General features: G+C 38.9%; 1 protein-coding gene across 18 annotated transcripts in view; it reads left to right on the top strand.

Annotated features, from left to right (window-relative positions):
• sox6 (SRY-box transcription factor 6) overlaps positions 1-26668 on the top strand; it is a 641917-nt gene that overhangs the window by 606899 nt on the left and 8350 nt on the right. For 16 of the 18 annotated variants that reach the window (XM_072592368.1, XM_072592380.1, XM_072592378.1 and 13 more), the window contains 2 exons: positions 10999-11232; positions 23766-23982. In XM_072592368.1, coding sequence (XP_072448469.1) covers positions 10999-11232; positions 23766-23982 — 451 coding nt within the window. The remainder of the gene's footprint in view (positions 1-10998; positions 11233-23765; positions 23983-26668) is intronic. The other 2 variants (XM_072592366.1, XM_072592365.1) reach the window with 1 other exon arrangement.

Raw genomic sequence — 26668 nt, 5'->3', positions numbered from 1 at the left:
ATAGAGAGGACATTATCTGTTTCTTAAGTAAAATACATTCTCCAAATACCGGGGACAGGAAGGTAAACATTGAGATGATACCTCGGCATTTGCATTAAGAAAGCTCTAGGTTCCAGCATCACTCTGTGCTGGGTCAGCTGACTACTGCTGGAGTGGTAACTGGGAGATTCCAAATGAATTTAGTGCAAGAAAGTAAAGTTTCTGTCGGTTTTTATCCGATGACTCCTGATCATCCAAAACCATTTCTTATAGCTGTTGTTTTAACTTTTATGGGCGCAATGCCTCAGCGTCAGCTTCTGGTGTCAATATTATTAAATCTGTCTTCTGGATCCCAGTTGTTTTGTATTTGCCAGCCTAACACAAAGACACAGCTCACTGACATTGGTCATCCAGACTCCAAAGACAAATTTGGAGCAATATCTTTCACTTGATTTGAGGAAATTGTGACTCAGGACTGTAGGTTTATGCCATAGGTCTCCATGTCATGGAATAGGCTAAATACTGACCTGCAGATCTTTGTACACATGGGACAGGATGTTCTGTGAGGTGGTGGGATTCGAAGTGAAGATTCATTTCCTTTCTTTTTCTATCTTCGCTGCCTCACTAAGTTGCTATAATTCAATGCATGGTGCAGCATGATGAGCAAATCGTAACTATTTTGAATGACTGTAAACAAGCTCATTGCAGTCATTCATGCCACTGCTGTCGTGTTTCAAGGAGCACCCAAGTGTATCATTGAAGGTTTTATTTTGGCCTCCCTGTAATGTTGACACTTGAGCTTTGAATAAGCAGGACCAAGCAGGGGAGACACTTTTCAGTCATTCAGATACAGGGTTTTGATTTGACTTTACAAGACTTTTGCCTGAATGTATGTAGAGCTGTATTCAAAAAAGACACAAGCATTTGTTTGATGGTCTTATTAAATTCAGAGCATATGACAGAGCTTTTGCTGGTGGACTTCTTATTTAAAGCACTATTCTGTCTTGCTACTGATTCACAGTTCAATCTCAGTGATTCGGTTAGTCACACTTCTGCCTCTGTGCTGGGAGGTCCTGGATTTAAATCCAGTTCCAAGACTTTTTGGCTATAGAAGGAATGTTCACACAGCTTAAAACAGGTTGTCAATCCTGTAAAAATTCTTCCAATTATCCATTTATAAAATGAGTGTGAAGATATGCAAAAAAAATCAAATAAGGCAAAGTCCAGTTGAATAAGTATGGCATGTATCATAGAATTAAAGAGTCATAGAGTCATATAGCATGGAAGCAAACCCTTCAATCCAATCCTTGCCCGTCGAAACTAGTCCCACTTGCCTACTTTTGGCTCATATCCCTCTAAACTTTTCCTATTGATGTACGTATCCAAATGTCTTTTAAATGTTGTAACTGTACCTGCAGCCACCACTTCCTCAGGCAGTTCATTCCACATGAACCACCCTGTCTGTGTAAAAGATGCCCCTTGGTGTCATTTTAGGCTAACCTTTCTAACCTGTGAAGAGTCTTGACAGACAGATATCAGTGTTGTCTTTGTTTCCATGTTGACCCCCCCAAGTGATTGTTTCTCAGAGCTGGGTTATTTTAGTTTCTTTGGCAGTGGTGAGAGTCATTCCTATAATTGCTCAGGTTTGACGGCCTCTGGTGACAATTCCGACCAGGGATATAGCTAGTGTGACTGCATTAAAAAACATTTATTTGTTGAGACAATGTAATCATTTAAATTTATTTATGCCTCCTCAACCCCAACTCTACCTGAGCGACCTTCGTAGCATTGTAACAGGAGACTTATCACTATATGATAGTCACCAAGGATTTCCATAAGGATTTCAGATGACGCTTTGAGTCTTTGCTGTCACCAATCCATTTCTTCTTTTTCCTCCATCTGCTGCATTGCCAGCAATGTTTGAAATATGGCTATTTTGTGTATTCTTCAGTCTGGCCCCATTGTTTTACCAAACTGGATTGATGTTAGCAACCTTCCATATCCAATATTTGTACCTTCTCATACTAGCATAAATTAAGACAGGAGATTAAAGTTTCTTGATCCCTGACCCAGTTGATTGATTACAATATCTTTAGCTAAAGTAGTAATTTCATTTCAGATTATTTTATTTATTTCATTTCAGATTATTTTATTTATTTCATATTGGCTTCCTGAACTTGTCTCAATCTGTGATCAGGTGATCTTTACAGTCATTATAGATCAATGTTTCTCACTCTTTAACACTTATTCTATTCCAAGAAAGCCTCAGGTATTAAAATTAGATGATGAAAATTATAATTTGATACTCCATATTTTACCATTATCATGACAGGAGAAGTCTTGAGTGGGGTTGCTATGTTGATACACAATGTTGACACAATGTCCTATTTCTGTGTGTGATCCGATGTGTGTAGCATGGAAGGTAACATAGGAGTTACATTACATGATATGTTCCTATCATCAACTAATCAACAGATTATGCTTGTCCACATAGGAGGTGATTTATAGAATGCCCATTGTAACTTCGATTGAAAGCTATTAAATGGCTCCCAGGAAAATATGTGATCCTACACGCCACAAATCCAATTCAGCAGACATTTCACACTGAAGTTACTCTGTGCTTCATAAACTGCTATCACACATAGTAACTACATTAACAGCAGTCTCTTTGGTGATGCTCTAAGAGCCTAGTTTTATGTTATCTGGTCTTGGGCTATGGATCAAGAGAGTACATTAATTATTGTTGATCCCTAATTTTCTAAGATACTTAAGAGAAAACCACATGATATGGACTATAATCAAATTTGGGCCAAATTCAGTGGTCAGTTCCTTTCTTTGAGACACAATGCTGTGCTCTACTGTGGGATTGGTTTATGGAATGACATAGCAGGCAAACATTCTTGCATCTACCTCATGAGGCACAACCTCAACTACCCCATGGTCTCAGGTGCTGATCTGATTCATCATCTGTCCATGGACCTTTGCCTCCACCTTGAGTTTTTCACGCGCAGCTATTCTTTCTAGCTTTGATAGTTCCCACCCTGATAAAAGCTGCTTTTGGACTGAAAGTCCTTCTGAGTCTTTTCTTCCACCTCTGAGTTTAACACTCCTCTTTAACTGATCCATACCTTTTACATTTCAATTGCATCACTCTCTTTGGTCCTCCTACATTATATAATAAGTGCATACTAAATTTATAAGGAAATTGGCTTAAGAATTTGAAAGCAGCCTCCTCAGACCACCTTTAAGTACTCTTTTTTTAGAAAAGAGGATATTGTCCTGTTAGAAAGTTCACCACGAATCAGCAGTCCAGAGCTCTGCATTACGTATGTTTGTGCAGAGCTTTGCTTTCTACTGACAAGGCAACACAATATTATTCACTGCTGTTAACTTACGCTATTTAAATGCATGTTTCAGTGTGAAAAGATACCTGCAACACAGCCACAGCAATGAATAGAGGTCACTTGTATTCCAAAACTTAGATTAAATCATTTTCTTCGAAGTGTATTTGTTTATATTCCTTAAATTCCCCTCTTCTCTCATTACATTGTTTCCTAAAGCTGAACATACAATGTTTGCGTGAGTGCTAATTCTTTGCAGGAGCCCATTTCACACAGTGGATTCCTTTGTGACAGACTGTCTGCTCTGGCACAAAGGCATAGTCAAAGATCAAGCGAAGAGGTTTCGTTTTTGGCTGCATATCTCAACCGTTTCAAGTGCGGGCCTGCTTTAGACAGGTGTGATTAGGCACTATAGTTTTAAGGATATATTTATGGTCCCCATGGGGAACTATTCAAAAGATTCTCACACTGTTACCACAGTGTAAATGTACACTATAAATCAAATTCTCAAACACAAAATATTCGCAAAGACTTGCGAATGGATAAAGACTCAAATGGATAATGTGCCTGCCCAACACTTTTGATAATACTTTGATAAAGCTAAAAATCCCCATTACCTGACCTGAGGTGTAACAATTTGTTCCTGTCAACTTGGTCATTAACAATTGATGAAAATAGGAATAATATTCATTTAATCCCAATTATGTTCATTTTAAATTAAGAAAACAGTACAAATACTTATCATAAATACTGTTCCAAATAGTGTAAAACATCTGAGTGGGCTACTCTTGCACAATGCAAACTGGATAGAGTTTCCAATTAGATTTCTGTAGCAATTTTTCAATGGATATATAGTGGACATGACAATGATTGATCCTCCTTTGTAAATGATGATGAGCAACATAGAGGCAAATCTATGCACAACCAGAAATTGTTTCTAATTTAGTTTGTGATGATGGGTATCTTTTGGTGATTTTTAAGGTTGGAATGTAATTTCAGAGTTCAAAGTTATAAAACATGATGTTAAAGTAGGGCACAATGTTCTATAATTCCAAACCTTGAAACTGAGCCAGAGTTTTCCAGCTGACTTCAACATCCATTTATAAAGTCATTGAATAGAAATTGAATAGAAATATGGTATTGATCATAAGTACATTGATCTGCTTGCATTCCCTTTTCACTAGTTTACTATTTTAATCAAAACTGAGATGAAAGAAGTTTCATGATTTTACATTATTGTTTTAGTTCCTACTATTGTGATGCTGACTTTAAATAGGTTTTGATGCATATCTCTTTATTTGAATCTCTTGATCAGATTGCTGTGCGTTGCAGATAGTTGCTATACTTAATTTGTTCTTCTTTTCTGCCTGAAGGAAGATCTTTGCTGATGTTTTGCCAAACCACCAAGATATTTTGCTACAAACAGAGTAAGGAGGCAGCCCCTTAATTTAGATTATCGAGGTTTATAAAATCATAAGGAGCGTGGCTAGAGTAAAGGGCCAAGGTCTTTTTCTCAAAGTAGAGAAGTCAAAAGCTAAAGGGTAAAGGTTTAAGGTGAGAAGGACAACTTTTTCACACAATGGGTAGTACATGTATGGAATGAGCTGCCAAAGGAAGCGGTAGAGGCTGGTACAATTATAACATTTAAAAAGCATCTGATGGGTATAGGAAGGGTTTAGAGGAATATGGGTCAAATGGGATGAAATTAATTTATGATATCTGGTCGGCAGGGACAAGTTGGACTGAAGGGTCTGGTTCCGTGCTGTACAACTCTTATGACTTTACGCAGCCAGAATGGTAATTAAACACCACGCAGTCAACTTTAATCTGATCCAATTTACCTGACCGGTCTTCCTTTTTTTTATTGGTTATTCAGGCAATATTGGGAAAGCAGTTTATGAAGCTCTGAACATTTTCTCTGCATTTATTCAGCTTTAGCTATGTCAATAAAATATCAAAATGCTACATCATGTTGTTGCTTTGGAAATGCAGAACTTAAAAGGTTAAAACATTGTTAGAACAACTGGAGTCTGTTTGGCAATCACAAAATGATTGAATAGATTTAGATATTACAGGCTGCATGTGACTATAGATAATACAGACATGTCAGTACACACTGCAGGAGTGTGTAAAACCTACTTCATCAAATGCCTTTCTAGTGTCTGTTTAATCAAGGACAATATATCTAAATTCCTATAACAGCATTTTCTATTTAAATTCAAATTCACTTTTAGTGAAATCGAAAAGGATCCACAGCCAATCTATCTCTAACTATCCAATGATCACTGCGTCTGCAATAGTCTTGAATTGTTTAGCTGGCTATTGCTGGAAAACAGACCTCACTCTCACATAACTAGCAGGAAAAGCTGAACGGACTAGGCTGTTTTCTCCAGAAAAGGGAAGACTGAGAGCTGATCTGATAGAGATCTTTAAAATTATGACAGGGTAGACATAGCAGATGTTTCAACTGGGAGGTGCATGAATGCTTCAATTTGTAGTATTCCTGCTCTGCAAACAGAAGACTTTGGTTTAAAGTGCCATGACTTGTAGCTGTGTTAATCTGTGCCTCAAATCAGACTGTTAATCAAGAAATATGAAAGAATCATTTATAATATGTTTAGGGGAACTTCTCCATGTAGAAATGGGCATGTTGTAGGCAGGTGTGATTAAGCACTACACTCTGAAGGATATTGAAAAGTGTTGTCCTTGGGCAGTGCCATAAAATAGATGTTGCTTGCAGAAATGCCTTGGTGAGTTTTGGAGTGTTGTAGTTTAAAACCTCGAGTGAATGTCAAATTCTTGATATGACCAGAGGTGTCATAGGCAGAGTTCACCATGAAGAATTCATGTGGTACAGCACGTATAACTTTAGTATTCAGACGCAATCTCAATGGTTGATTTTCTAAGTTCATTCATGGGATAGTTTTAATTTTGCTTGGACCAGCATTTCTTACCCTTCCCTAATTGTTCTGGAGTAGACTGCCTTCTTAAACTGCTGCAGCTCTTAGGATGTAGGGACATCTGCAATGCTGTTATAAACGATGTTCCAGGATTTTGACCCAGTGATGATCAAGGAATGTGATAAGGTTTCAAGTCAGGATGGTGGAAGGCTTGGAAAGGAACTTACAGATGATGCTATTGTCCTTCTAGCTAGTACAGGTCACAGGTTTGGAAGGTGCTGTTGCTGGAGCTTTGGTTACTGCAGGGCATCTTATAGGTGACATTCGCTGCTATATCACTGTGCATTGGAGATGAAAGTTATTGATACAGTGCCAATGAAAAGGCTGTTTTGTCCTGCACAGTGATGAGCTACCTGAGAGTTATTGAAGCTGCACTCATTCAGACAACTGAAGAGTGGTGAGTCAGGATTTGAGGTACACACTGCAGAATTTCTGCTCTTGCAACCACAGTATTTATATGATTGGTCTAGTTCAGTTTCTGTCAATGGAAAAACCCAGGAAGTTGATAATAGGGGATTCAACAATGGAAATCCCATTGATCATCAAGGGGTGCTGGTTAGATTCTCTGTTGTTGGAGGTGGTCTTTTGTGTCACACGCATGCAAAGCAGTGTTACTTGTCATGTGTCTGCTCAATCCTGGATATTGTCCAGATCTTGCTGCATGGATATAGTTAACTTCAGCATCTGAGGAGTGAGGAAATTTGCTCAGGAAATTTATATTCTCAATTGTGTTTACATCAATTGTTGTGACAATACCTGCTATGGTGACCAAACACATTTTTTTAAAATGTCTATAAAGTGCAGAAAGGATGTGATAGGCCAGGCTATTATTTAAAACAAAAAAATTAGTAGAATATATATGATATGAGTTTACTCTCCTGAGAAGAAGATATTGACTTTAACTGACTGTGCGACTCTAATCTGTAGATATTTGCCTACTAAACATGTTCAGAGATGTTAGTCGACACCTCTGGATCAGGTGGAACTGTGCCTACAAGAGTCACACTCCAAGCTATGTTTCTTGGCTGTGAATTTCCATTGGGTCTCTTCCAATTGTTACAATTTTAGCAGAAGATCTGCAGGTACCTTTAAAAGGACAGAAGACAAATCATTGACGCCATTTCTCTGGAGTTTCACCCCCAAATTATGATGGTAATTGAGGGAATTCTCATGGGAATTAAAATATTCTTATGCTTGATCAGCTCTAACCTGCATTATCCTTTTTAATTTCTCCATTCAGCTGCTTTAGTTCTCACTTCCTTTCACAATGGAGGAGAACTCAATGTAAAATGGAATCTATGGATCCAGACAATTTTTTTTTATCAAGTTCTTCAATGCTATAACACTGAAGCTGTATTTACTTGGTACATTCCTCAAATGTAGCCTTGAGGAATACTTTCATCAATGCATGTTTCTGGTGTTGTGTCTTAGCTGCTGAGAGTAAATATTGAGAATTTGAGCATGGTGCTTCCCATTATCTTCTGTTTAAAATTATTGAATTTAAAATGATATGGACTACATGCCTGACATTTCTAAATGATCTATGGCCAAGGAGGGAGCGTAAATTCAGAGAACTGCTCATTTAGTTTAGTATTTACTTAGAGATAGCTTTAGAATCTGTTAGCCAAATGTTCTTCGGCTATATTTTTAAATTTAGATTTTTTTAATTGACTCATGGAATGTGGGTGTCATTAGCAAGACCAACATTTAATATAAGATCATGGTGAATAGGAACAACAGAAAGTCACTTGTGCCTCAAAATCTGCTCCAATAAGACTATGAGACAGTGGGGATTGCAGATAATGGAGATCAGAGTCGAGAGTGTGGCGCTGGAAAAGCACAGCAGGTCAGGCAACATCCGAGGAGCAGGAGAATCGACATTTCTGGCATAAGCCCTTCATCAGGAATCTGCCTGACCAGCTGTGCTTTTCCAGCACCACATTCTTCAATAAAACTATCCCCATTTTTCTATTTCTTTCCACCTTCCTGTTTTATCTTCATACCATTCAATTTTCTTTTTACACAAAAAATGATCAACCTCTGTCTTGAATAGAATTTACTGCTGAGCATCCACAGATCCCTAGGGTGGCAAATTTCAAAGATTCACAACCATTTGAGGAAATCTCTCCTCATCTCTATCCTAACTGACTGATCTCTGTCCTGAGACTATGACTCCATGCTTTAGAGACATCCTGCCAAGGGAATCAACTCTTCATGGTTGTTTTTCAGACTGGAGACCTGTGACCAGTGGAGCACCACAAGGGTCCTCCACTTTTTGACATATATGTAAATGATTTGGATACAAGCATAAGAGATACAGTTAGTAAGTTTGCAGATGATATCAAACTTGGAAGTGTAGTGGACAGTGAAGAGGGTTACCTTGGATTACTACAGGATCTGGACCAGATGGCCAATGGGCTGAGAAGTAGCAGATGGAGTTTAATTCAGATAAATGTGAGGTGCTGCATTTTGGGAAAGCAAATCTTAGCAGGGACTTATACACTTAATGGTAAGGTCCTAGAGAGTGTTGCTGAACAAAGAGACCTTGGAGTGCAGGTTCATAGCTCCTTGAAAGTGGAGTCGCAGGTAGATAGGATAGTGAAGAAGGTCAGAGTATTGAGTACAGGAATTGGGAGGTCATGTTGTGGCTGTACAGGACATTGGTTAGGCCACTGTTGGAATTTTGCGTGCAATTCTGATCTCCTTCCTATCAGAAGATGTTGTGAAACTTGAAAGGATTCTGAAAAGATTTACAAGGATGTTGCCAGGGTTGGAGGATTTGAGCTATGGGGAGAGGCTGAACAGGTTGGGGCTGTTTTCCCTGGAGCGTCGGAGGCTGAGGGGTGACCTTATAGAGGTTTACAAAATTATGAGGTGCATGGATAGGATAAATAAGACAAAGTCTTTTCCCTGGGATCGGGGAGTCCAGAACTAGAGGGCATAGGTTTAGGGTGAGAGGGGGAAGATATAAAAGAGACCTAAGGGGCAACTTTTTCACGCAGAGGGTGGTACATGTATGGAATGAGCTGCCAGAGGATGTGGTGGAGGCTGGTACAGTTGTAACATTTAAAAGGCATTTTGATGGGTATATGAATAGGAAGGGTTTGGAGGGATATGGGCTGGTTGCTGGAGGTGGGACTAGATTGGTTGGGATATCTGGTCGGCGTGGACAGGTTGGACCGAAGGGTCTGTTTCCATGCTGTACATCTCTATGACTCTATGTCGAGGTTTTAAGAACTTGATGTTTCAAATAGTTCACCTCTTGTTATGGACCATTATTTGGGAAGATAGTAGAGACCCACTACCTTAACTTGCTAGGTCATTTCATAGGGCTGTTAAGATTCAACTAAATTATTGCAAGTCAGATTGGATAAATACATCATTTTTTTTCTCTAAAGAACACCAAGTAGGTTATTACAACTGTCCTGTGGCTTCATGGTTGCCATTCTAGCTTTTTAATTCAGATTCCAGCTTTATTCCACCCCCTCCCCACCAAGTGCTTTAATGGGACTAGAACTCCTTCTTCCATCCATTAGCCCTTGGCTCTGGATTCCTTCACCAGTAACATAATCACTATGCTATTGTATTCCAAAACTGACCTCTTAAACTCATGATGGATGAAAACTGAATGTTGGATTCTCATCACATGATGAATTATGACTTTTAAAAATTATGGATTTAAATTTGGAACTAAAAAGTCAGTATGAGACAGAACCATGTTGATAGCTGAGAAACATATCCTCTGTATAGTGATTTATAGTACAAAGTTATATCAGAATATTACTCTGATAGTGAACTCATTTAATGAAAATGCAGTTGCTCTACAAGTATTTGTGTAATAATTCACTTGTAAGATAGCATAATAAAAAAAAATTGTATTGTATAAAATAAACCCATACAAGGAGAGCTAGCATGATGAGAGGGGAAAGAGGAACAGCAAAAGTAGTGACTAAATGCTAAGACAAGACTTATTCACTCATGCTCTTAGTCAAACCTATGAAAAATGTTCATTCTGGCTTAGCTAAAAGAAGCTGTCCTAACATTGCAGTTTTTGCTTGTAAAGCATGGCTTACAAACCTGAAGACACACCTTCATTAGATTAGAGAGCCTTATGAATTAGTGTCAAGAATGCAGCAATTTCAAATTCAGCTGAACCTGAACTTGCAGCTTTCTCCAGCTCATCAAGCTGTCAGTCAGTAATACTCACTCCTGACACATTGAACAATGTTTTGGTGCCAAAAGAGATCTGAGTATGCATTCTCTGAGGGCCCCATTGCTCAAGGAACCATGTGCTTATCTTCCTAAAAGTAGCAGGAACGTGATGACTCAACATATTCTGATATGTAAGAATAAGGGCTGAACGTTTATGTATGCATACAAGCCTATTTATTCTGTTAAAAGAGTGTCAATCAGAAAGCAATGGCACTGAGGGCATCATAAATTTCTGAACTGTTCCTGAGGAACAGACACCAGCTGTCATGTCTGAACTAGCATTTCACTGCTGGGGTAATGGATGCCTTCATCTGGCCCAGCAGTTAGCAGATTGCCCTCTGTTGATGGATTCTGTCAGCTGAATGCTACACTAGATTTCACTGCACAATAAACACGGCTCTCTGAGCCCACGCAAAGTGAAATCAATTTATCCTGTATGCTCTGCGCATGCTAAATAAAATTAATGTACTGTGTTGCTCTCTTTTCTTCCTACTCCGATGTTTCAGGGAGTAAGGCAATGAATGGGTCTCCAGCTAAACTACAGCAGTATTATTGTTGGCCAACAGGAAGCACTACGGTGACAGAGGCACGAGTTTACAGAGAAACCAGGGGTCGCAGCAACAACGAGCCACATATCAAACGACCAATGAATGCGTTCATGGTGTGGGCAAAGGACGAGCGCAGGAAGATACTGCAGGCATTTCCAGACATGCATAACTCAAACATCAGCAAAATCTTGGGTGAGTAGCTGAAAAAAATGTTTTGAACAATGCTATGCATACCCACTAACAGCTTCCTGTGGCCGTAGTATAACTTGTGTAAACTTATATTGCTGATAAAAGAGATATACTATTGAAGCATTTCATTCACCACGCATTAGGGCAAATGCATGAACATCAAACTTGAAAGGGAACCACGATTTATATCGCTTGAGAAAGGGTGCTGATTGGATGGCAAGGGGAATCTGGTTGAGGTGTTACCATGGGAATGCACCAGGGAACCATTGTCCCTCATGTTTTGTTTAATTCTGTTTTCAGAGAAGTAAGCCTTGTTTATGAACAAGAATATATCCCAGCAAAAAGAAGTGAGCTGTACACTGAGTCTGACTGATAATTTAATTGGTTGTTAGCATAATTCTTAGAACACCTGGGATTGTTCAGTTAGTGCTGTCCAATCTCAAATCACATCTAATATTGAACCCTATATTTTGAGTTTTGCAAAATTGGACAGGTGGAGAACCGTTAGTAGTCTGCCTCTTGTGAGCAGCCAAAGAGAGATGCTGTAGAGAGATGCTGTTTGATACAACCCACTTTCCAACCAAACAGGACTTTTTCTCAAACTGTATATAATGTTGTTCCCTTTGAAATTTGGTGTTCTTGCATCTGACCTGATGACAGCAAGACAAAAAGCTTTGACAGCATGTTTCTTGTTTCAGTAATACTTGAATCATTACTGATATGCTGTATAACTGGAGGATCAGAAGTATGGAGTATGTTTGCATAAGAAACAACTTATAATCGTGTAATCAATACATGAGCTAACTCACACTTATGAACAGATATTTAGAATTTTAATACATTTCCAATTTTACACTTAGTAATAATGATATCTTAATGCTGTCAATCAATGCAGGTATTCTGTCCATCTCAAAATAATAGATTATATTGGAAACCATATCAACATTTCTAAGTCACATGATATTCCCTTATAATTACCACTTGGTTGGATTTCCTCAAATTCTCTCAATCATTGTTTTAGGATCCACCGAATCTTTAAAGTAACATGACAAAACTGACTTTGGTTTTTCATGAAATATATGCATTTGCTTTTCTGAATTCATATAGTAAAAAGAAAATAAAGGTGAAAAAATGATTGCATCTGTAAAGAATGTTAACAATAAGAACCATAACCATTACAAATAAGAATGATGAAGTTCAACAGCAAAGTCATTGAGCTATATGAAATATTAATGATATTGATTAACCAGTTTACTTAATCAAATTAAGGATCAAAAGGCATAAATGCAAAGTAATGCCAAAGAAGTTCAGAACATGTTTCAGGAACAACTTTCCTTTCATTTAAATTGTAATAAAGATTTAGATTAATCTAACATATAATCTCTTTAAATGGTTGGTGAAAGAAAAAAGAAGAACATTTTCTAATAATTTGGAGCTATATTTCTTCAACGCAGATAAAGCCTTACAAATTTTTACGTTTGATAACTTTAAAGTTTTGTTTTACTGTGACCAGCCTGAGTTTCTTTTCCTGCTAAATAAGAAATCTGCCAGTTTTGAACTGAGGATGCTGAAAATCAGAAACAGAAAGAAAGATTGCTGGAAAAACTCAGCATCTGCCAATACCTGTCGAGAGAAATCAGAATTAACATTTTAGGTCCAGTGACCTGAAGGTTTTGAGAAAGGGTCACTGGACCAGAAATGTTAACTCTGAACTTTTCCAGCAGTTTCTTTTTTTATTTGGGTTGGTGAATCAGCCTTGCGGAAGCACTAAACAGAATTTTACAGGTTGTCACTGTGGAGAATGCAAGTAGGAAGTACCCAGAAAATTCATTGTGTAGCCTTACTGCCACATAGCCACTTGCCTGAAACCTCTTAGAATTTTATGCAAAATAGACAAGTACCAAGGAGGGGATTAGTGGTGCTGGAAGAGCACAGCAGTTCAGGCAGCATCCAAGTAGCTTCGAAATCAACGTTTCGGGCAAAAACCCTTCCCTAACCTCCATTCCCTCAACTGAGTGGCTAGTAATTGTTACTTAAGAGCTGCTTCCTTGCAGGCAATTTTCGACTAATAGGAGGTCAGGGATGGTGTACCTTAAGTGGAAAAGAAGGACTTACCCCTTTTTCTTGATTAGGTCAGCCTCCCTAAGTCTGCACCCCCGCCCCAGTCAGAGATCAACCTAGTCAGCTTTTTTAACTTCCCAATATCATCCCTGGTGGCCTTGCATATAAGACTTCCATCATGTCCATGCTATAAGCCCTCTTTACTTAACTTTAACCTTGGCTTCCAGCACTGAGGCTCGTGGAAGTACATGTAGACCCAGTGGTGGGCATCACTCCTAGTGGTGTTTCTGGGACTGCAGAACTTCCAGCCAAGAAATGTCAAATGACTGCAGAGCAGGTGAAATTTTTGGTGGCAGGCTGTTAAACTGCAATGTCCAAACATCCCTGCCCATTAGGTGAGAATGCTGTTCAGTTTAATAAGTAGAGAAAAAAATGGATTGGTATTGTAAGCAGCATTTAGATTCAAAAGCAGTCATGTAAGTTATCGAATACACTTAGAATGGGAAAATCTTATCATGGAAAACCAAACAAATCCTCAGGCACGAGAATTTTCCACTTGCAGATGAAATGGTATTCATTCCAAATATTCATCTTGCAGAATCAAGGGATTTTGTTTGCTGAACCAGCTATTGTCTCAAGCAGAAGAGCAGCACAGTGGCAGCAAGCACAACGTCTTAGTCTGGTGTCATGTCCAGCTGACAAAGTAGTGCCTGCACTTTTAAAAAACCCAAATCCCATAAGCTCCCTGGCAGATCAGCGGTTTATATCAATGAAGGGGATCAAAAGACCCAGCTCCAAAGGCCAAGTAGCATTGGGAAGCGGGTGGATGTGTCTGGCACGCTGCTGTCTGGACACCACTGGCTTGGAATTTCTAATAACGCTTTCAATAATTTAACATACAGTTCTTTTATGTTTCCAGTTCAGCAGCTGAATTTACGCTGTAATGAAATGAGATATTACTTTCAGAGAAGTGCTGATTGGTATTTGTACAACATTAATTTGATTTAATTGAATACTGACTGATCATCACCCTCACCACACCCCTGCCTCAATTGATAGCTGCAAGGAATAATGATTGCATTATCCATAAAATAAAATGTTAAGCATATCAATGTTTAAGCATAAATATGTTAAGCATAAATATCAATGAGTATGATAACTATTAATTGAAAACTAGATCTTCTTAACATTAAATTGTTTCTACTGTGGAGGAGTGTTTTTAAAGTTTAACTTTTGATAGTTACTGAACCATTTCCATTCACTGCTCTCAAGCTTAACTCATTGATAGTATGACCCAATTTATGTAAAGAATACATTCGGTTATAAATTGAAAATCCTTCATTTCCCTTGATGTATTTCTGAATTTATGTTAGATTTTAAATATTTATTGGTCAAATCTGAAATGGAACATATCATGAAATATGTCAATCCATTTTATTCAATTAGTTATTTATTATAGGATCAAATGGTGTATCTCAATGCTTATTAGTAATGTAATTTTGTCATAAAAGATGGGATCATACCACATGGGAAGGTTAACTCTTGCTGAATTGTTGTGAATTACTTTAACATGCAGATTATTTTCTGATATGACTGCCTCAAAAAGGAATTTCCTGCATATTTCTACTGAATAATAGATCTGTGCCTTGAAAGGATGGTGTGGAATGTTGAAGCATGAATAGTCATACAAAATTACTTAGCCACTTTAAAGATAACATCTAATATCTTTGTTAAAATGAATGAGGAAGAAATTTCAGAGAATCAGATTATGGTTTTTTTTAAGGATCCCATGATGACATTGTAATTCTTCATTTCATTGCAATATAGACACAGAAATATGATATTCATGGCAGATGACTACAGTGATTGCACTGAAAATACAAAACTGCAATAGCAATAGTTTATCTGTGTATTCAACATCTGATAATCACTTGTGATTACAGTCAAACATATCAATAACAATTGGTTTCAAGTGGTTGCAGTTCCGAAGTTTTGCCTTCATTTAATTTCACTTTTCAATGATAGGTTCTCCTTGAAACAAGCTTTTTTTATACAATGTTTTCACAAATTATGGGTTTACTAAAAATTTACTAATTTTTTGAATAGCTATTTGGGGACGAGAATCTGATGAGCAGATTTTGAAACATTCCAAAAGACCAAACCTATTTATATTCATTTTTGTCATAGAGAACATCTGATCTTTTAAGCACAGAAATGCAAATTCATAGCAGAAGTGTAAAATATTCTGTAGATTTCTAATGCTCTTTAGTATACTCTGATGTCCAAGTTTGTAAAATAGATTTGTGTCTTTTTGTGTGTTGAGATTGAACTGCCGAATGATTGATGACTTAGCTTATGAAACACAGGAATACTATTTTGCAATTTTTATTCATGATTAATTGAATCTTGACATGAAGCATTATATCTGATAGCAAAGCCATTCATGAATAGTTTTTAAGAATTCAATTAAATTTGTATCTATTTCCTCTATAAGAAATAATGTTCTAAACCTTTGGTACCATACAGAGTAATAATAGCCCTGAAGAATGCTAAGAAACAAATCTCACCTTCTCCCCCACTCCACAACCCCAAACAAGACACACACCTTTGTGTGTGGATGGAAAGTGAGAAAAAATTGTGATTTTTACAGTGAGTCACTCCTCAATCCAATTAGGGACCATAACTTGTTACATTATAACAGTCATTTGTTTAAGACAATTTTTGTCTCAATCCTTTTTAAATCTTTTGTACTCATTGAGTTGAAGGATGCTAATCCTGCTGAATAAAATATATTTTATACCCAAAGTTAACCTCCAAGGTTCCATTCAAAGGTTAGGTCAAAAATTGTTTGCTGAGCCTTACTTTTCTGAAGCCTTGACTATACTAATGCCTGGTAAGAGTTACACTTGAATGGAAACAATTAATAAAAATATTGCACATTTAGCAGCCCAAGACTCAGGCCTCTCAAGACTGGAGACCCGTGGCATATATATTGTGGTTCGAGCAGAGCGTGAACTGGCCGTTATGCACCTTGCTCACAATTAAATCACCAGTCATCAAAATAGAAAACCTGTTCTACTATAAGTACATTAAGTGATGGCATTTGCTTCTACAATATTTTTTCATGATGATTGGCTTTTAAAATCACACATGGTGACGTAATGATACAAACAAAGGAGGCTTCACACTATATGTCCAGGTCTAATAGCACATGAATTTCTGACCACTAGTTCGGCACACTTGAAGCCTTTAAAGACAATCCTTTTGAGTACCCAATATCATTTGTTGTTTAAAAAATGTTAGTTTTCTCCTTTAGAACATTTTAAATTTGTCTAATAAATAAAGTTGAGTTTTTTTAATGTAGCATCTGTGAATGTGTTTTCAGAATAGGAATTATTTTTAAATTCAATTTGAATCATATTAAGTCAACTTTTTCACTGTATCTAAAAATGGTAGAAATGCAGAATTCATGGGTGGCAAGACAAGTGATGTTTTCATCTCTTCTCCCATGCCCTGAGGCAAAACATACACCCTAAAGGCTCATGTTGTACTACTGAAAATGCAATCCAGATGTATCAGGCAGGTTTCAGCACTGCATAGCTCTGATTGTTGAACTTACAACCAGCTCCTTAGAAAGTTGTTGAAGGACCAAGCCGTTTCATTACCAGACATGCTTATATGCACTTTGGTAGTAAACAGTGCAGGTTCAAAGCATGGAAGGTGGATCTTTTCTGATATGCCATCGGGCAGAATGTACAATATGTCTTCTTGAAGAAGGATAAATTCTTTGGCACTCAGCTAACCCTCTTGGTGTTTGACTCATTGGCTCATTATTAGAATCTGTCCACTTCACAGTTATAAAAGGAGCAAAATTCTGTGCACATTCCATGGACCAAGGGAGTGTTTAAATGTGTAACTTAAGGCCAGTAGTTGTAAGAATTCCAAAGCTTGGAAGTAGTGTGGAAGATAAAGTGAATCAAAGAATAATAATTAAGTGACACCAAACATCAGTGTTAAAAGCATGTGGGATGTAGGATGGATGTAGGCAATTTTAAATTCCTGCAAAAGAGAGAGATAAATGCAAGAGACACCACAATACATTTTCATTCCAACTCAGTGAAGATGCAGGGAAGAAGAAAAGTGATAATGGCATTGATCTACTGGAAATGAAAGTGACAGATTGGGATGATGCCAAGGAGAAATTCAAAGTTGAGGGTGACAATAAACTGAAGGATGATGGCTTAACATAGATCACACCAAATGTTAGGGAAGAGTGGGTCTGTTGAGGTGGCAACAGTTGTCAATCAGCACTTTGATGAAAAAGTTCTCTTGTTTAAGATCCAAGATGAAAATGATGCACTATTGAAATATTACCATGCTAAACTGCTATTCCAAAACAAAATTTAAGACTCCCTTTCTACACATTAGTGTTCTTGTGCAGAGAGGAATATAGTTGCCTATGCAAAATCAGAATATGCCCCAAAGCAAGACTAAAACATAGTAATCATAAATAATGGAAAAAAGATCTATGGTCCTTCCGAATGAAGCTGATTCCATCTTTGATAGCCATGAAAGAAAAATAAACTCTTACCACAATTGTTCCACAGAATCTGTTTCTTGTTAAATGATTTGTTGATGTTCTATTTCCTCCATATTGGAACAATCTGTTGCAAATTAATTCCCCTTTATATAATATTTCTTCTACAATTTTCAAACAAAAGGGTCTACCTGTTGTAATTTTCCAAGATGGGGACTCTTCCTTCACAATTTTTCATTATACCTCAATGGATAGTATTTTAATTTGTCTATAAAAGCTAAGACAGTTCTGTTGGCAGTAATAGTATATTTATTAGCTCTAAACTTTTGTGCAGAATGAGTGGCAAAATCAAGTCTGTCCTTAGCAATGCCTTGACTAAACTTTTGTCAGAAATCACCAACTCTTAATTTTAATCAATACCTTTATAATCATTGCAGCTACTTTGTTGCAGTAATGTCATGAGCAACATCTCACACACACAAAAACAAGATTTTATATGTTGTATCTCTCCCCAAAACAAAGAAAAAGTCATTCAAGCAGTTGAGATTAAATTAACTAAGCATTCTTGGAAGCCCTATTATTCTTTATTAAACATTCACAGCCTGAGATAGAGCAATCTGCTATGATGATAATGCGTAGTAAGGATTAGACAGCTTACATGGGAGGGTATAGACTTGTGTTGAAAATTTCATGTCACCTCATTCTAAATGTTCAAGATGAAGGAACTAGAGTCAGATTTACAATGAAAAGTTCCGCAATCTTCATTTTTTTCTCTCTTTTGCCTGCTACTGCTTTCTGCAGAAGTTGTCCCCAGGAGAATTGTTAGTGTACAGTAGGGTTAAGCCTTTACATCCTTAAATTAATGCTTTCAACATTTTTTACTTGGCAGTCTCCTGAAAAAGGAAGAGTTTAATGATAAAATGAAACATACGGTAGCTGCTTAACTAGTTCAATTTGTGCTTGATGTTTATGGGCATTTTCTTTAAAATAAGTACGTGACAGTGCAAATATGTCATCATAAATAGATTGAATGCTTGTTTCAGAATACCTTTTAGTGACAAGTTAATCCCTTGAAATTTGCAGGAAAAGAAAGCTGCATTATTGTTCTGCCTCTTACTCAGAGAATAGAAATACTACAAATTGTTAATAAGCAGATTGGATTTAGAAATAAAAGTTATGGTGTAGGCTTCATATTATGATAGTTACATGAACAGTCAGAGGACTTACTTATAGAGTACAGACAGCTGTAGAATAACATTTGCTGATTGATTATTCACTTCAGCCAAATCAAGTATTAATCCAAGGTAACACTGTTGAGAACAGGGGAGAGAAAGAAGCTAACCAAATAACTAAACAATTGTTCTGCGAGTAAATGAATCAGATAAGGTAGGATAGACCAGATTGAAAAGTTGGAGTTAGGCCAATTTTGACGGTATTAGGCAAGAGCTTTCAAAAGTGCGTTGGGGACAGGTGTTCACAGGTAAAGGGATGGCTAGAAAACAGGAAGTCCTCAAAAGTAAGATAACGAAAGTCCAGAGACAGTATGTTCCTGTCAGGGAGAAGGAGGAGGCTGGTAGGTGTAAGGAATGCTGGATGACTAAAGAAATTGAGGGTTTGGTTAAGAAAAAGAAGGGAAGCATTTGTCAAGTATAGACAGCAGAGATCAATTAAATCCCGAGAAGAGTATAAAGTTACTTAAGAGATACTTAAGAGGGAAATCAGGAGGGCAAAAAGAGGACATAAGATAGCTTTAGCAAATAGGTTAAGGAGAATCCAAAGGGATTTGACAAATACATAAAGCAAAAAAAAGTTTACTCGGGAGAGAATGATCTTAAAGATCAGCAAGGCAACCCATGTGTGGAATCACAGGAAATGGGGGAGATACTAAATAAGTATTTTGCATCAGTATTTACTGTGAAGAAGGATATGGAAGATATAGAATATGAGGAAATAAATAGTGACATCTTGAAAAATGACTATGTTACAGAGGAGGAGGTGATTAGTTGGCTGAAAATGCATAAAGGTGGACAAATCCCCAGAACCTGATCAGGTCATAGAGTCATTTCGGAAAAAGACCCTTCAGTCCAACCCATCTATGCTGACCAGAAATTGTAAATAGATCTGGTGCTAACATTTGGCCCATATTCCTTGAAACCCTTCCTATTCATATATCCATCCAGAAGTTTTTTAAATGTTGTAATTGTCCCAGCCTCCGCCACTTTCTCTGGCAGCTCATTCCATACACGCACCACCCTTTGCATGAAAACGTTGCCCCTTGGATAGCTCTTATGTCTTTCCTCTCTCACCTTGAACCTATGCCATCTAGTTTTGAATACTCCCACCCTGGGGAAAGGACCTTGTCTGTTTATCCTATCCATACGCCTTGTAATTTTATAAACCTCTCTAAGGTCACCCCTTAGTCTGTACACTAGAACTCTGGGAAGCTAGGGAAGTGGGCCCTTTGCTCAGATATTTGTATTATCGATAGCCATAGGCGAGGTGCCAGAAGACTGGAGTCTGGCTAATGTGGTGCCACTATTTAAGGTGGTAAGGAAAAGCCAGGGAACTATAAACCAATGAGCCTGACATGAATGGTGGTTAAGTTGTTTGAGGGAATCCTGAGGGACAGGATTTCATATATTTGGAAAGGCAAGGACTCATTAGGGATAGCTTTGTCTGTGGGAAATTGTGTCTCACTAACTTAATTGAGTTTTTCGAAGAAGTAACAAAGAAGATTGATGAGGGTAGAGTGGTGGACGTGATCTTTATGGACTCCAGTAAGGCGCACCACAAGGTTCCTCATGGTAGACTGGTTAGAAAGGTTAGAGCACATAGAATACAGGGAGAACTAACCGTTTGGATAGCTCGAGGAAGAAGACAGAAATTGGTAGAGGGTTGCTTTTTAGAACGGATGTCAATGACTAGTGGTGTTCCATAAAGATTAGAGCTGGGTCCACCACTTTCTATCATTTATATGATAAGGGCATGGTGGCTCAGTGGTTAGCACTGCTGCCTCACAGCACCTGGGTCCCAGTTTCAATTCCAGCCTTAGGCGACTGTCTGTGTGGAGTTTGCACATTCTCCCCGTGTCTGCGTGGGTTTCCTCTGGGTGCTCCGGTTTCCTCCCACAGTCCAAAGATGCGCAGGTCAGGTGGATTGGCCATGCTAAATTGCCCGTAGTGTTAGGTGCATTAGTCAGAGCGAAATGGGTCTGGGTGGGTTACTCTTCGGAGGGTCGGTGTGGACTTGTTAGGCTGAAGGGCCTGTTTCCCTACTGTAGGGAATCTAATGTAATCATATAAATTATTTGAATGTGAACATAGGTTGTAGGTTCATAAATTTACAGATGACACCAAAATTGGAGGTGTAGTAAACAGCGAAGAAGGTTACGTTGGAGTACAATCGGACCTTGATCAGATGGGGCCAACGGGCTGAGGAGTGGCAGATTGAGTTTAATTTAAATAAATGTGAGGTGCTGCATTTTAGAAAAGCAAATCAGGGCAAGACTTATACACTGCAACTTCCCCCCAGACGTGGTTGACGATGCCCTCCACCGCATCTCTTCCACTTCCCGCTCCTTCGCCCCTCCAACCGCCACCAGGACAGAACCCCACTGGTCCTCACCTACCATCCCACCAACCTCCATGTACAGCGTATCATCCGCCGTCATTTCCACCACCTCCAAATGGACCCCACCACCAGGGATATATTTCCCTTCCCTTCCCTATCAGCGTTCCAAAAAGTCCACTCCCTCCATGATTCCCTCGTCAGGTCCACACCCCCCACCAACCCAACCTCCACTCCCGGCACCTTCCCCTGCAACCGCAAGAAATGCAAAACTTGCGCCCACACCTCCCCCCTTACTTCCCTCCAAGGCCCCAAGGGATACTTCCATATCTGCCACAAATTCACCTGCACCTCCACACACATCATCTATTGCATCCGCTGCACCCGATGTGGCCTTCTCTATATTGGGGAGACAGGCCGCCTACTTGCGGAACGTTTCAGAGAACACCTCTGGGACACCCGGACCAACCAACCCAACCACCCCGTAGCTCAATACTTCAACTCCCCCTCCCACTCCACCAAGGACATGCAGGTCCTTGGACTCCTCCATCGCCACACCATAGCAACACGACGGTTGGAGGAAGAGCGCGTCATCTTCCGCCTAGGAACCCTCCAACCACAAGGGATGAACTCAGATTTCTCCAGTTTCCTCATTTCCCCTCCCCCCCACCTTGTCTCAGTCAAATCCCTCAAACTCAGCACCATCTTCCTAACCTGCAATCTTTTTCCTGACCTCTTCGCCCCCCACCCCACTCCAGCCTATCACCCTCACCTTGACCTCCTTCCACCTATCGCATTTCCAACGCCCCTCCCCCAAGTCCATCCTCCCTACCTTTTATCTTAGCCTGCTGGACACACTTTCCTCATTCCTGAAGAAGGGCTTATGCCCGAAACGTAGATTCTACTGTTCCTTGGATGCTACCTGACCTGCTGCGCTTTTCCAGCAACACATTTTCAGGACTTATACACATAATAGTAAGGTCTTAGGTGCAGGTTCATAGTTCCTTGAAAGTGGAATTGCAGATAGATAGGATTGTGAAGAAGGCATTTGGTATACTTGCCCTTCTTGGTCAGTGCATTGAGTATGGAGTTGTGAGGTCATGTTGCAGCTGTACAGGACTTTAGTTTGGCCAGTTTTGGAATACTGCATTAAGTTCTGGTCTCCCTGCTGTAGGAAGGATGCAGTGAAACTTGAGAGGGTTCAGAAAAGATTTACAAGCATGTTGACAGGGTTGGAGGGTTTGAGCTATAGGGAGAGGCTGAATAGACTGGGACTGTTTTACCTGGAGCGTCGAAGGCTGAGGGATGACCTGATAGAGGTTTATAAAGTCATGAAGGGAATGGATAGGGTAAATAGACAAGGTCTTTTCCCCTGGGTTGGTGAGTCCAAAATTAGAGGGCATAGGTTTAAGGTGAGAGGGGCAAGACTTAAAGCGATCTAAGGAGCAGCGTTTTCATGCAGAGGGTGGTGGTGTATGGAATGAGCTGCCAGAGGAAGTGGTGGAGGCTGTACAGTTACGGCACGGTGGCACAGTGGTTAGCACTGCTGCCTCACAGCGCCAGAGACCTGGGTTCAATTCCCGACTCAGGCGACTGACTGTGTGGAGTTTGCACGTTCTCCCCGTGTCTGCGTGGGTTTCCTCCGGGTGCTCCGGTTTCCTCCCACAGTCCAAAGATGTGCAGGGTCAGGTGAATTGGCCACGCTAAATTGCCCGTAGTGTTAGGTAAGGGGTAAATGTAGGGGTATGGTTGGGTTGCGCTTCGGCGGGGCGGTGTGGACTTGTTGGGCCGAAGGGCCTGTTTCCACACTGTAAGTAATCTAATCTAATCTAAACAGTTAAAAGGCATCTGGACTGGTGTATGAATAGGAAGGGTTTAGAGAGAAATGGGCCAAATGTTGGCAAATAGGATTAGATTAATTTAGGATTTCTGATCGGCATGTCCAAAAGGTCTGTTTCCATGCTGTACATTTCTATGACTCTGAGATGGTAATTCTCTGGCAAAGTGACATTCCATGGAGGAAGTCAATGTGTGCTATGCAGCACCTCATGCTGAAAAATATATTCGAGCACTCTGTGAGGATAGCATTGAATTTATTTGTGATGACCTACATGGTAAAATAGATTACTGATGCTCACGAGGAGTGTGATCTTTTACCCAAGGATTGACAGCACATGTAACTATTCATTCTGGACCAAGGATATTTGTTACCTTTTTACTCCCATTGATTTTTTAACCAGACATAACTTAGCATTAAAATTGAACCATGTGTTATGCAAACAGTGCCTTGATTACAATATCACACAACCCATGTTCTTAGACAGTTTCACCTGATGCGAGCTGCTTTTTGATTTTCCTCTGTCTTCTCTAGGATCTCGCTGGAAATCAATGTCCAACCAAGAGAAGCAGCCTTATTACGAGGAACAGGCCAGGCTCAGCAAGATGCATTTAGAAAAATACCCTAACTACAAATATAAGCCCAGACCAAAGCGCACCTGCATTGTGGATGGCAAGAAATTGCGTATTGGTGAATATAAGCAGTTAATGAGAAACCGAAGGCAGGAAATGCGGCAGTTCTTCACTGTGGGGTGTGTATAGCTCTGTTTTTAATAGAAACATTTTCTAAACTATAGATTCTCAAAGGTTATTTGGCAAGAAATGTTGTTCAAGAGAAGCAGCAAACAGGTTATAAATATATGGCATCTGAGTCTCTACAAACCAGCATCCACTTCTCATAAATTCCAGACAGGAAGTAGGCCAGTTGCATGTTAAAATACAACAAACCAGCAGAAACACATTGGGAATTATATACATGCATTCTTGTTAATTATTATTTATTCCTTTTCTGTTCAAATAATTTTGCAATCAGTAATCTGAAACTTCTTTTTGAAGTTTCTCTTCAACATCTTCTGTTCTCAGTTCATTAAATTGTCTAACTAATTAGCATTGTATGATTTACCAATCTCTCCTGTGGGAGAATTTACATATTTAGTTCAGAGCAAGTGCCTGTAAGAGATGCCTGCCCCGATCCAAGCCAATCCCAGAGCAAACTTGTGCCTTGTTGTTCTGTATGCGATTCTCCCAAAGACCTGGGGAAAAACAAAAACAGAAATGGCTGAGGAACTCAGCAGGTCTGGCAGCATCTGGGGAGAGAGAAACACAGTTAACATTTCAGATCTGATATGGACTAATTGATTAATTTCTCCAGCATTTTCTGTTTTTAGCATCCACTTTTAACTGAAGAAAACATGTTTTCCTCCTAAGTCCTCAACTTTTACAGAAGAGATAGCAGCAGTAGATTACCCGTGGGATTGATGTGTCTTCCTCTAGGAAAGGACAGGGACTTTGAAATAGCTGAAAAAGGGACGCACAACAAATGTCAAAATGTTAGGAGTTCTTACAAAGGCTTTTCTGAATAAAAAGGGATAAGTTCCAAGTGAAGATCATGAACTGTCAGGTTCCCATATGTAGGAGATAAGATATATCTACTGTTATCCCCTAACCAGAGTTGAGTGGTCCAGTTTAGAAAAGACAGAATTTCAGCAAGAATTCTCCCTCATATTCTGAGCCCTTTTATTGAACTGGAATCTCTGCTAACCTAGGTGCTTTGGAGCCAGCATTTTTAAAATACAATTTTTAACCTGTGGCCCTGTTTTGTGATTCTTAACAGGTTGGTCAAACATTGGTGGAAATACTGTCTGTTCTGTCAGAATGTTGTGAGAGATAAAATGGTAAAAGTAGGAGAGTGAGGGATGTAATGATCTATGAGTGTGGTAGAAGCATCCATCAAATTCACAGACTGCTCCGACTATTTATTTTTGCACTTGTTGCTGACAGAACAAATAAAAACATGATGACATTTGATCTACCAGTTTTATAATAGACTTGAGTCCACTAACTATAATCGCACATTCAGTCTAACAAATCCACCATGGTGTGGTCACGGTCAGTTGGAAGATTGTAATGTGTGAAAAAGGGAAAATGTTACAGGAACAAAGTATAATATTCAAGGGAATTCACTTATCACTTGATCTGTAATATGCCTTGTACGGATACATATGAAATAAAATAGAGCCCCACACCCATTGAAGATTTCACACCAGAAGTGACATACATTGTTACTAATGCAAACCTAACTTGACGGGAAGAAAACCAGCCATTCAACTAAAGTCTTACATTTTGAAACATTTTACTCATTCCCCACTGACCTCAACTGAAATGAGTTAAATTTATGCGCTGCTGCAATTACCTTAATTTTATCAAGATGTTCCTGAACAATGTTTTTAAAAGAATTGATCAGGTTAACAGCTAAACATTGTAATTGTACTTCATAATGCAGATAAGCCTGAAAGAAGCAGTTTAAGAGAGCTGCTACCATTTTAAAATGAATACCATGAAGAGAGATCAAATGAGTAATTACTAAACTGGGTTTACACAATGATTATAAGTTCATAGTTTAGTATGGAGTGATATGAAGTTAATGTAACAAAATTGAGGCAGACATTTCATATTGAAGCATTGGGTCAGCTTCCCAAGACTATAAAATTTTGCCATATGCTATCAGGCACAAGCAAACATCATCATGTTTAAGCTCTACTCCTAGTATACACCATTCTGACTTAAAACTATATTTTATTTCTTCATCGTTTGTTGGTTTAAAATCCTAGAACTCCTTTCCTAACAGCATTGGGAGAATACCTACACCACACAAACTGCAGCAGTTCAAGAAAGTAAGAAATGATGGCCTCACCAGCGATGCTGTGAACAAGTGAAAACTACAATCAGACAAAAACCCTAAACTCTCAATCCTAATTTGTTACCGTAGACATATTGTTTTTTAACCAATACGAGGCCACTTAATCCACGAATTGCTGAACCAATGGCAACAGATTAGTAACTTCATTTTAATGCGAGCAATTAATTTTTATTCAGCATTTTGTTCTTATTCTACAATCCAGTGAGATAATTGGTTGAATTGGGAAAACATTATCATGACAAAGAAACATAGAAAATAGGAAAAAGAATAACTGATTTAGCCATTTAGTTTGCTCTACCATAGTTGACCATCCAACTCAGTATCCAATTCCTATTGTCTCCCCACTCTGTTTGACCCATTTAGCCTAAAACCATGACAGTGACAAATATGGTGTAGAGGTGTCGGTGTTGAGTTGGGATGGACAAATTTAAAAATCACACAACAGCAGGTTGTAGTCTAACAGGTCTATTTGGAAGCATTAGCTTTCAGAGTGCTGCTCATTCATCAGGTAGCTGTGG

Source organism: Chiloscyllium punctatum, chromosome 22, assembly GCF_047496795.1.
Source record: "Chiloscyllium punctatum isolate Juve2018m chromosome 22, sChiPun1.3, whole genome shotgun sequence".
NCBI lineage: Eukaryota > Metazoa > Chordata > Chondrichthyes > Orectolobiformes > Hemiscylliidae > Chiloscyllium > Chiloscyllium punctatum.
Note: the sequence above shows the minus strand (reverse complement) of the source record. Positions and strands in the feature narration are given on the sequence as shown.